The sequence below is a fragment of the Rhinatrema bivittatum genome, chromosome 5 (genome assembly GCF_901001135.1).
Source record: "Rhinatrema bivittatum chromosome 5, aRhiBiv1.1, whole genome shotgun sequence".
NCBI classification, from domain to species: Eukaryota; Metazoa; Chordata; class Amphibia; order Gymnophiona; family Rhinatrematidae; genus Rhinatrema; species Rhinatrema bivittatum.
Window position 1 is genome coordinate 14,220,262 of NC_042619.1, and position 12,726 is coordinate 14,232,987.

The following is a 12,726-nucleotide window of genomic DNA, read 5'->3' on the forward strand; positions in this document are numbered from 1 at the left end:
ATTGGTGGCTCTCAAGCACCGACAGTGAATGGTAAGCATAGGGGGTTTCGGCTTAGAGGCAAGGAGAGTGACTAGCTTTCTCTTCAGCCCCTCCTCTATGTTCATTTGCACACCTCTCAATTTTGCTGGAAAGCTTTCCTACAAAGACCTGTGAACATCTTTTCAGCGCCTGCCCGTCTCAGATTCCCAGATCAGAAACCAAACCCGACTGATTTCCTTAGAGCACGATTCTATGGGCCTGAAGCATCAATGGGTTTCCTCCATAAGCACAAAGTATGGGAAGCCCTTTTTATTATTATTATTATTATTTATTTCTTTTATATACCGACATTCAATCGAGATATCACATCGGTTTCCAGATAACCAAGAGAATAGGGCGTAGTCCGCCCTATTTTACATTATAACATGGTAACCAAAAAAAAAAAAAAACCAAAAAAAAAACAATTATAACATATTATAACAGTGGTACATGGAACAAAAGGTTATAGGATATAACAAAAGGTTATAGAAAATAACATATGTACATGAATTACAGTATTACCACTGTTTATTCAATTGGTTAACATAATGCAAAGAATAAAAGTAAAAAACAGATCAGACCCTATATATTTTCAAAATGGGAAAGGATGGAGCCTATTCAAAGTTCACAAAAAAAAAACCAGCTTTAAAATTTCTGCTTGAATGCAATTTAATAGCCTTACCTTCGCTTCGCATACTTTAAGAAGCTTTTTGACCTCTCCTTCTCGAGCATAATCTACTGGAGTGTGCCCCATCTCATTCATCTGCAGGGGGCTGGCACCTGGCCGAGGGCAAAACAAAAATTCACAAGAGGTCAAAGGTCAATATATATGGGACAGGCAAAGCATTAGTAAAACTTGTGCCTTTCCTCTCAGCCCCTTTTCTGACCTCTGCCCCCTGCCCCAACAGGAACTGGGATCATGCAGACACAATACAGAACCAGCAATGGCATGCAGGGGGCATCAGAAAACAAACAAAGGAGAATGTCACGAGTAACAGGATGAGCAGAGGAAAACCTGATGTGAGGCTGAAAGCAGACATGATGGTCAAGCAAAATCCAGCTGCTTAAAGGCAACTGCTGGAAAGGTTTCTGACCACACAGAACACAGTAATCATTTATGCTTAAAACATTTCAAAATCAGGGCAAACTCCTAATCTGTGCCAGAGAGGGGCCTTGAAAAAAACCCCCAAAAAGATTGGCGAGACATGTGAACAAAGGAATGGTAACGGTCATCATCTGGAGAGGAAGTTCAGCAGCTGAATCCTTACACCAATCTCTGCCCTTCCTGTTCTTCTATTTCTTTCCAAACGTTGGCTGCATCTAGTTGGCTCCTTGAGCAACAGTTGAAGATTTGGAATGTCACACAGTGAATAAAAATCCTTATCTTCCGTTTTTCTTTTTCTTATTACTATGTTTATTTAAATTATTTCCCTGCTGCCCCTGGAGTTATCATCTTGACGACAGTGGCATTACATGCCAATGCCTGATCAGTCCAGGCAGTGGGTGCATAATTGTTAATAGCTGAGCTAGAGTAAGTTAAGGCTTTACTAAGCCAGTTCTCCATTCTGCCATTTAAAATAAAGGCAATAATTTTTTTTAAGCGTGTTTCGCTCGGACAAGAGTACCTATTGTTGAGTGTGCATCCATCCACCTGTCTGTCTGCATGTTGCAGAGGCCTTCTCCATGGATGGATTTTGCTGAAATTGAGTAGCAGACTGGCATGATAACCTATCTTTTCTCGTTCCCACTTTCAACCACATCCATCTAGGGGAAGGGCAGGTAATGTGTCCAGAGACTGAGGCTACTGATCATTTCTAATGAGCATGGAAATATGCCTTCCATGTGTTTACACTATTAGCATACATTTGCAACTTGTCTTATTTGTTGGTATCTGACTATCAGGCCGATGCAATACAGTGCTCTCAGGTCAGCGCACCGGGTAAAACTACTGGACGTGCTAAAATAACTCCCAATACAATACTGGGATCAGCGTGTCCAAAACACGTATCCAATTGAGCACACAGCTAATAGCACTCATCACTTCAATTTCCATGTAGATGAGGCTATTAGCTATCACCCCACAATTCCAAAAATTGCCACGTGGCCAAGGCACCCATTTTAACGTGGCAAATTTAACGTCTGCCTAGGAGCTGGCGTTAAAGCATGCTGTACTCAAGAGCTGACAAACACCCCCCCCCCCCCAACCCAAATCTTACTTTCTGTAGTTCCTCCTATTAGTAGCGTTGCAATATTAAGGAGGAGGAACCACAGAAAGCAGACTCATGCTGCGCTCCAGGGCTCAACCAAAAAAAAAAATCCTGCTTTCTGTGGTTCCTCATAGGGGGGGGGAGCACAGAAAGCAGCATCCCCAAGGTCTGGCCCAATTGGAACCCCTGCTGAGAATGAGTGAAGTCAGTGAAAACAACCAATTGGGAACAGCCCTGCCGAGAGTGGGGAGGGAGCTCTGGCCGGGCTGCTGTGGATGCATAGCCATGTCCCTCCTGAGCACACGATGCAGAGCGCTAGGGTCCCACAGATTACCCATTGCGCGTCCCTTTTAGTGCAGCAGCTCATTTGCCTATTGCATCGAGTGCCCAGGAGACATTCAAAAAACATGCACCCAGCTTGGACACACGTATTTTACGCAATGATATTGCATCGGCCTTATGACTTTTACTCAGGTTTTGGATTTTCTACAATGGTCTCCAGCCCCTTTAATCATTTGCTCACATTTCCTCCCATACACAAGTAAAAGACTGCAGCGATCGCCTGTGGCTGAGAAGGCTGGATGCAGCTCCATCATGAGCTATGTCTAATCATAAGAGAAGATCTAGAGTCTACCCCTTCTGCAAGGGGTAGATCTAGAATCTACCCCTTCAGCAAGAGGTCCATTACCTGCTATTAAGTTCACTTAGAGAATAGCCACTGCCATTAGCAATGGTTACATGGAATAGACTTAGTTTTTGGGTACTTGCCAGGTTCTTATGGCCTGGATTGGCCACTGTTGGAAACAGGATGCTGGGCTTGATGGACCCTTGGTCTGACCCAGTATGGCATTTTCTTATGTTCTTATGTTCCTTCAACAGCTCTCCTGTCACTAACTTGTAAGGGGTATAGGCCTGGAAATAACCCCAGTCTCCAATTTAGCTGCACTGAAGGCAAACCCACGTTCAAATCAATGAAGAAATGTCACTCAGTTGAGATTAGCAGTAGTCCTATCACTTATCTAAGAGAATGGTAATTAGTGCAGTGCTAGTGATCCTCTTTTCAAGCCTCATACATAGTGGTAGAAGATGGATTAATCATGTCTTCAGAGAGCGCCTTTCTGAGAAGTACAGAATAATTGAACAGAGTAAAATTCTCTTGCCATGTCTCACTGAGTACCTTCATAGTGAGCAGCGAAGGTGTGGAGGGAACTCCACGTCGCAGCCTTGCAGATCTCAGCCATAGGGACTGCCCTCAGGTGGGCCACCGAAGCTGCCATGGCTCTGACAGAATGTGCCTTGAAATGACCTCCAAGTTGCAGTCCCGCTTGCATATAACAGGAGGAGATGCAATCCGCCAACTAGTAGACAGGGTTTGTTTGACCACCGCAACTCCCAATCTGTTCTTATCAAACGAGATGAAGAGTTGTGTGGACTGCCTATGGCCTGCTGTCTGCCCCAGATAGAAGGCCAAAGCTCTCTTGCAATCCAAGATGTGCAATGCCCGATCGCCCTGATGCAAATGAGGCCTGGGAAAAAAGGTGGGCAAGACGTCACCAATTTAGGCAGGCATTTAGGGTGTGTATGGAGAACCGCCCTATCATGAAAGAACTTTGTGTACGGAGGATACATGACCAACGCCTGAAATTCACTAACCCTGCGCACCGAAGTGACTGCGACCAGAAACATGATCTTACAGGTCAGGTACTTCAGGTCACAGGTATGCAAGGGAACGAAAGGGTCCTTCATGAGTTGAGGCAACACCACATTAAGGTTCCAGGACATAGCAGTATGACGCAGAGGAGGCTTTAATTGAAGCAGACCTTGCATAAAGCGTCCCACTATGGGCTGCACAGAAATGGGTGAACCATTCACCCCTGGTGGTAGGCACTGATGGCGTTCAGGTGTCTGATGGAGCTGGTCTTTAAGCCAGCATCTGACATGTGCAGCAGATAGTCAAGCAGTTCCGTTGTAAAGCAGGAGTTCGGATCCAACCCATGATTCTCACAACACATGGCAAACCTCCTCCACTTCAGGCCATAAGACTTCCTGGTGGAAGGCTTCCCGGATGCTACCAGGACCCGAGACACATCATCTGACAGAGCAAGGGGCTGGAGAATTAGCCTCTCAACATCCAGGCCGTTAGGGGCAATGCCCTGAGATCGGGGTGGCACAGTCAGCCTTAATCCTGCATGACAAGATCCAGGGAGGACCCCAGACTGATTGGGTCCCTGATAGAGAGATCCCGCAGGAGCGGGAACCAAATCTGCCTCGGTCAATAAGGGCTACGAGGATCATAGTTCTCTTGTCCTACTGCAGCTTCAGGAGAGTTTATCATCATCAAAGAAAGCGGAGGAAACGCATACAGGAAACGCCTGCCCCAATGGCGGGCAAATGCATCTGAGGCTGGTTTGCCAATCCCCCTTGTACAGGGAGCAAAATTGTTTCACCTTGCTATTGCAAGGAGAGGCGAAGAGATCTATGTCTGGGGTTCCTCAGAGGCAGAAGACCCGATCTACTACTTCCTGATTCATGGACCACACATGGGGTCGGAAGGCCCAACTCAGGCGATCTGCCACCACATTCTCCATCCCTGCAAAGTACACGGCTCAGAGCAGCGTGCCATGAGACCGAGCCCATGACCAAATCTGAACCGAATCTTGATACAGGAAGGACAATCCCATACCATACCTTTCTGTTTGTTAATGTACCACATTGCCACCTGGTTGTCAGTCTGGATAAGGACTGCCTTGGCGGACAAGAGATCCCAGAACGCCCAAAGTGCGCAATGGATCGCACGAAGCTTCCTGGGCAGACCACAGGCCCTGCATGCGAAGGCCCTCCACATGGGCGCCCCACCCCAGGGTCGACGCGTCCGTGGTGAGTACAATTTGAGAAGAGGAAGACTGGAAAGGATCCCCCTGTTCCAAACTAGGCAGGCTCTCCCACCAAGACAAGGAGGCCTGGAGCAGCAGAGTAACTCAGATGCGCACATGGAGGCCCTGGATGGCCTGTCGCCACTGGGACCGCAGGGTCCACTGAGCCCTGCACATATGCAAGTGGGCCAAAGGTGTGACATGGACAATGGCTGCCATGTGACCCAGAAGGTAGAGCATGAGGCAGATGGAGACCAGCTGGTTCTGGCGAACCATACCCACTAGGGATGCTAGTGTGAGCACTCGATAGCGGGGCAAACAGGCTCTGGCCTGAGCCACGTCCAGCTGGGCACCAATGCACCTCAAGTGCAATGACAGAGTCAGATAGGACTTCGGGTAGTTGATGACAAACCCAAGGGACTCCAACACCCAAATGGTCAAGTGCAGAGACCGAAGCGCCCCATCCTGGGAGTACTATTGACCAGCCAACATGGAGCGCCCATTCTCCTGCGCTTCTTATTGTATCTGCCTGCAAGTAACTATTCCGCACTATGCATGAAGAGAGAGAACATAGTCACGCAGTAAAAGATGCAATCAGAGATCAAGAAAGGTGGCAGAAAGATACAGAAATTATTCCAGTTGTAGTGGACACTATTGGCTTGATTAAAAAGAACTTCCATTATGCTTGGCAATCTGCGGGCTGTCCCCACAAACCATTGTACTCACCTCCCTGGCCATCCCTCTCAGCTCCTGATGCGGCCTACTGCCTCCAACTCTCCACTTGGCTGGACACCGCCAGACCTATCCAGCCGTGCTCCTCCTTAGGCACATACCGACTTCACCCTATTTAAAGGGCCCGCAGTAGGAAATTCCTGACAGCGCCTAATGATGACATCACACACTCAGGCCTATAAATGGCCTTTGCTGCCTCTCCTCCACTGCCTCAGCAATAGGTCCAGCTATTCTTCACGGAGAGGGTGGTGGATGCCTGGAATGCCCTTCCGGAGGAAGTGGTGAAGACCAGAACTGTGAAGGACTTCAAAGGGGCGTGGGATAAACACTGTGGATCCATAAAGTCAAGAGGCCGCCAATGAAGAGTGGGTGACTCGCCAGAATGATGGCTACTGCCTGGAGACAATACCCTTAGTCAATAAACATACACATGGTTACTGTGACTCCAACATCACTCTAAGATTCAACAGCAAGAGGAAATGTGGAAAAAAGGATTTGCACTCACAAAGACGGGAGTAGCTGGCTTGTTACGGCGGTTACTACCCCAAACCAAATATCCAAATTACTACCTCCACCTTCCTCTATTCCTGATGCCTTTCAACTAGCTTGATCACTCCATTCTTATACTTCACTTTCAATGCATATCCAGCATAGTTCTCTGCTTCAACAGCAGGGGAAAAGAAAAACTGTTACTTCACACATCCAGCAGAGCTCTCTGCTTAAACGGCAGGGGAGAAGAAAAAAGGGTTCGCACTCACAAAGCGGGGAGTAGCTGGCTTGTTACAGCGGTTACTACCCCAAACCAAATGTACCTGATACTTCACTCTCGACGCATATCCAGCATGGCTCTTTACTTCAACGGCATCGGAGAAAGACTGATACATCACGAATTTCCAGCATAGCTCTCTGCTTCAACGGCAGGGGAAAAGAAAAACTGATACTTCACGCATATCCAGCATAACTTCAACGGCAGGGGAGAAGAAAAAAGGATTCACACTCACAAAGCGGGGAGTAGCTGGCTTGTCACGGCGGTTACTACCCCAAACCAAATGTGCCTGATACTTCACTTTCGATGCATATCCAGCATAGCTCTCTGCTTCAACAGCAGGGGAGAAGAAAAAAACTGATACCTCACGCATATCCAGCATAGCTCCCTGCTTCAACGGCAGGGGAGAAGATAAACAACCAATAAGGGCTGTATAACATAATCTGGGTAAAAACAAATAAGCATGGGTGTAGCTTGCTTATTGCGGCGGTTACTACTCCTACTACCTCTAACTAATCAAGCTAGATATTTCACTTGGATGCAGCTCCTCCACCGCTCTCTACATTAATGGCGGGGGTGGAAGGGAATTAGAACCAAGAGCTAAGAGAAACAGATAAGTATGGGAGAAGAAATGAGGGAAGCTTGCTGGGCAGACTGGATGGGCCATTTGGTCTTCTTCTGCCGTCATTTCTATGTTTCTATGTTTCTATATATGCTTCGTAGTGTGTTTTGTTTCCCAGTATCTTGTTTTCGTTCCACTCTAGTCTAGCTTGTTTTCGCCTTAGTTATCTCCTTGTTCCTGTCCTTGCCTGCTTGCCTTGCCTATCCGTCCCCCTTCTCTTCCTTCGGACGGATACCTGACTTCAACTCGGCTTGGACCTTGGCTATGCTTGATCGCTAATTGCCTCTGACCTTTGCCTGAACCACAGATATGTTTGACTGTTGCCTGCCTTTGACCATCACCTGGACTTTGGATACACCCGATTCCCACCCGTCTATGATCCTAGCTAACCATGGACCTTCTCCTCTGTCACCAGCAGAGACCCCACCTAAGTCCTGCTGGGCCCAGTACCCAAAGGATCATCCTGAGGGAATGAGGGCTGGTTTAGGTGAAGGTCTTGACGGGTCTCTGGCTCGCCTGCTGATGACAGGAATCTGCAGGGCTCCTCCCTGCAAGTAGAGTCAATCCTGTCTCAGTCCAAGGGTCCACAGACACAACAATTTCCAAGCACACCTTGATATGTTGCGTGTGCATATTGCATCCTATGAGCTCCAGAAGGAAGCTCTCTTTGGCACACTGCAAGTATTAAGAAGAGCAGAAGTAATATATTTGAAAGATTAAGATCATACTAACATATACTACCTTTCAAGTGAGATTCATTTCTGTAATGGTATATGCAAAACAAATCCATTTGGATTTGTTTTGCATATACCATTACATATACCAAGAATATAAATAAATAAATAATACTTGACCCCCCCCCCCCCCCCCCCCATGAGAGAAATCTCCTCTTCCCATATCTCTGTTAGGACTGGACTGCTTTTCAATGAAAAAAAAAAGTCACCAGTGCAATACATCTGTGTGGTGAAAGGTACGTTATACCCAATCCCCAACAAAAAAAAAAGAGAGCATTGGAAAATAGCCTGTATCACACCCAAATTTTTTGACAATTAATGTATGTCCACTATGACAGGAATGACTTGAGAGGGATTCCATGTAGAGGATCTGGCTTAAGACAGATTCTGTGGAGCAGGAGGCTTACGATGATTGATCTAGACAGGGACTTGAAGCATTTATAATGGATCCTTTGAGCAGCAAGAACAGACTTTTTTTTATTTCAATATGTTATTGGGCTTTTTAATGATTTTATTGTTCTGTGGGTTTTATTTTGCTGCTGTAAATTTATGATTTGCATTTGTTATGCTGTTCTGGTTTTAATCTCATTCAATTAAGTAATGTGTTTATTGTTTTGAATGTTTTTATCCTGTTGATTGTTTTGTGGTTATATAATTTTGATTTAGTTTTTATGATCATTTGTTTGGGATGTATATTATAGTTTGTATGGTCCCAGAAAACAACACGGATGCCAATCCAACGTAGCCGCAATGCAACCAGAACAAAATTAGATCGGTGTCAGGAAATACTTTAATTATTTATTTTTATTTGTTTTTAATTTTTATATACCGGAATTCCTGTATGCAATACAAATCAATCCGGTTTACAAGTAACGAAAGGTTGCCCTGGTCTGGGAGGTTAGACTGGGGTTTTTTACATAGAACATTGAACAATAACAATCAACCATTGAACATAATTACAAGGAACAGTGAAAGTAACAATAGTATTTAACAAATAAATAATATTATTATAAAATTAACATTATTCGTGTTTTGAGCTGAGTGTGTGTGTTCGCATTTTAAAAGGAACTTTAGTTGCGTATATAGTCTGCAAGTAATCGGTTAAATAATATAATAAGAAAAGGATGACTGTTAAATAGATATTGCGAATAACCAAGTCCGTGTATGAAATTAAGTGTCAATGTGTTAGTGACACCTTGCAAAGGTTGGATCTGAAAGACAGGAGGAGGTGCCTAGTTACACTCTGGGAATTGGAACGCTTGCCTGAAGAGCCAGGTTTTTAACCTTTTTTTGAACTCTGGTAGATTGGGTTCGAGTCTTATGTCTGGTGGGAGCGCATTCCATTGATGTGGTCCCGCAGTGGATAGTGCTCTTTTTCTTAGCGTTGAATTGGCGGGAGCTGCGGCTAATGTGCCTTTGTAGGCGCTTCTGATGGGTCTGGCCGATGAGTGTAGGCGAAGTTGAGTTTGTAGAGATATAGGTGCGACGTTATGAATTGCTTTATGGATAATGGTTAAGGTTTTATATATGATTCTCTGTTTGATGGGTAGCCAGTGGAGGTTGCTCAAGATGGGGGTAATATGGTCTCTTCTATTAGTGTTAGTTAGGATTCTGGCTGCGGCGTTTTGTACCATCTGTAGGGGTTTGATGCTGTTGGAGGGGAGGCCCAGTAAGATTGAGTTGCAGTAATCAAGTTTTGAAAAAATAATGGATTGAAGAACGAGGCGATAGTCATTGAAGTGAAGGAGTGGCTTTAGTTTCTTTAGGACCTGTAGTTTAAAGAAGCAATCCCTGGTGGTTGTGTTTATGAATTTTTTAAGGTTAAGTTGATTGTCAAGCCAAGTTCCTAAATTCCTGACGTCTGCAGAGAGCTCCATGTTTAAAGATGTGGTTTGTGCCAGACTAGGTGGGTGGTTGTTCGGGTTGTGTGAGATTAGTAGCAGCTCTGTTTTGCTGGAGTTTAGAATCAGGTTTAGGCTGGAGAGTAGTTGTTTGATTGGTTGAAGACAATTTTCCCAGTAGACGAAGGTTTTTTGAATTGATTCTGTGATGGGGATTAGGATCTGGATGTCGTCTGCATAGAGGTAATGAGTAAGCTTGAGTTGGGATAGCAGATGGCAGAGGGGGAGGAGGTAAATGTTGAACAGGGTAGGGGAGAGGGATGAACCTTGTGGTACGCCTTGGTCTGATAGGATGGGGTCAGATTCCTTGTTGTTAATTCTGACCTTGTAAAACCTGTTGGATAGGAACGATTTGAACCAACAGAGAGCTGTGCCTTTGATTCCTATGTTTGATAGTTGTTCTAGGAGTTGTGAGTGATTTACCGTGTCGAACGCTGACGATAGGTCTAGTAGGACCAGTAAGAATGACTGTTTTTTCTCCAGGTTCAAAAGTAAATTATCAGTGAGTGAGAGCAGTAGGGACTCTGTGCTTCGAGATTTGCGAAAACCATATTGTGCCGGGGAAAGAATGTTGTGCTCCTCGAGGTATTCGGAAAGTTAAAGGTAAAAACTAATGCCCGACTTGGGCTGAGTTTCGCCCATACAACGTGGACTGCTTCAGGTATGCTGAGATGCCGACTTGTGCATTTGTGCTGTTCTGTACTGTAAATTTAAACAAGATTCCTACAGTGGACAAATACAGTAGACTTCCTCTTTGCTGAGATGTTAATCGGTTTACAGACTGTGCGCTGAGCCTAACCCCTGGGGAGGACAGATTTTTTTTTACAAGCTTCATTAACTTTGGTAGTCTTGGGATAATTATGAAACTTGGTAACAAGACACAGAAGGGAGCCTGGGTGTTTGCCTTAAGTATTGGCTTTAAAAGAAGCAAAGTTGACAATGGCAAGTCCTAAAATGTCCTACTAGCAAAGGTGATAGGGGCTATCACTGTCACAAATTTTCAGCATACTTGGGACAGTTATAAAGAGCAGTGGTGGGGAAAGGACTGGAAGGTCAGGTAAAAAAAAAAAAAAAAAAAGAAAGACAGACATGGGGAAGAGGGGAGTTTGTGTTGGGTTGCATATGGGAATTTATACGCACATTTACCCAACAGTAGACATATCTCAATTAGGCAGACTGGATGGGCCATTTTAGACCTCATCTCCCTTCATTTACTGCATCACTACAGAGACAAAGGTGGATGATAAAGGCTGAAGAGTAAGACAAGTCCCTGTCTTTATTCTTCTCTTGCATGCCTATGAAGAAAGCAGAGTTGCTTACCTGTAACAGGTGTTCTCCTAGGACAGCAGGATGCTAATCCTCACAGGTGGGTGACATCAGATGGAGCCCGGCAAGGAAAACTTTTGTCAAAGTTTCTAGAACTTTGACTAGGTACACTTGGCATGCCTAGCATGCCACTATCCATGCGTCCATGTGGGGGTCCCTCTTCAGTCTCGTAAATTGGAATTAATGAAAAAATAAAACAAACTATTAGAAACCAAACTCTGTGGGATGGCGGGCAGATTTCCTGAGGACTAATATCCTGCTGTCCTAGGAGAACACCTGCTACAGGTAAGCAACTTGCTTTCTCCTAGGACAAGAAGGATGGTAGTCCTCACATGTGAGTAAATAGGCTGCTCTCGTATGAACAAGGAATATACAGCAATTAACTAGGTGCCAACAGGCACAACAAACTAGTGCTGGTGGCAACAGAGGAAGCCAACCTGAACTTGAACAAGAGGCATCAGTTCAGAAGAGCTGGGTTCAATTACTGAAAAGGTTCTGATTTTCCAACTGATCGAAATGGCTGTCACATTGACCTTCTCTGTCCAAGCAGTAGTGTGAAGCAAAGGTGAGGAGGGAACTCCAGGCTGCCGCTTTGCAAATTTCGTCTACGGAGACCGCACATAAGTGGGCCACTGAAGTCTCCAGTGCTCGAATGGAATGAGCCTTGACATGGCCCCCCAACTGTAGATCCACCTGCGTGCAGCAGAAAGAGATGCAGTCTGTGAGCCAGTTAGACAAGGTTTGCTTGGATACAGCAACTCCCAATCTATTTTTGTTGAAGGAATTGAAGAGTTGTATGGATTGTCTGTGGGCTGCTATTCATTCCAAGTAGAACACTAAGGCCTTTTTGCAATCTAGGTTGTGCAGAGTTTGCTCCACCCGGTGCGAGTGAGGTCTAGGAAAGAAGGTTGGCAAGACGATAGACTGATTCAGGTGGAAATCAATCACCACCTTTGGTAGAAACTTAGGGTGTGCGTGTGGAGAACCACCTGATCGTGGAAGAACTTCATGGAGGATGGATATGACACCAGTGCCTGAAGTTCATTGACTCTGCGTGCCGAGGTGACCGCTACCAAGAAAGTGACCTTCCTGGTCAGGTATTTCAGGTTACAAGCGTGCAAGGGCTCAAAGGGAGGCTTCATCAGGTAGGCCAAGACCATGTTGCGGTCCCAGGGGGCCTGAGGGGAGGTTTCAGCTGGAGCAGGCCCCACATGAAACGACCAACTACAGACTGCACTGAGATAGGCGATCCATCCACTCCTTGGTGGTAAGGCTCCAATCGCACTGAGATGCACTCTCACAGAAAAAGTCTTTAAGCCAGTGTCCGAAAGGTGCAGCAGGTAATTTAACAGCTTATGGCAGACATGAGAATGGATTCAACTCCTGGCTGTCACACCACACCGAAAATCTCTTCCACTTTCAGCCGTAAGACTTCCTAGTGAAAGATTTCCTGGACTCCAGTAGGAACCAAGACACACCCTCAGAGATTTAGAGGCTGTAAGGTTACCCCTTTCAACACCCAAGCCGTGAAGGACAAGGCTTGGAG

At 45.5% G+C, this 12,726-nt stretch overlaps 1 protein-coding gene across 1 annotated transcript in view; it reads right to left on the reverse strand.

The window, feature by feature from the left end:
- The window catches only part of CLPB (ClpB homolog, mitochondrial AAA ATPase chaperonin), a 346,145-nt gene that overhangs the window by 169,598 nt on the left and 163,821 nt on the right, over positions 1-12,726 (reverse strand). The window contains 1 exon segment of the mRNA XM_029602044.1: positions 702-799. Within this exon segment, the coding sequence (XP_029457904.1) occupies positions 702-799 (98 nt within the window).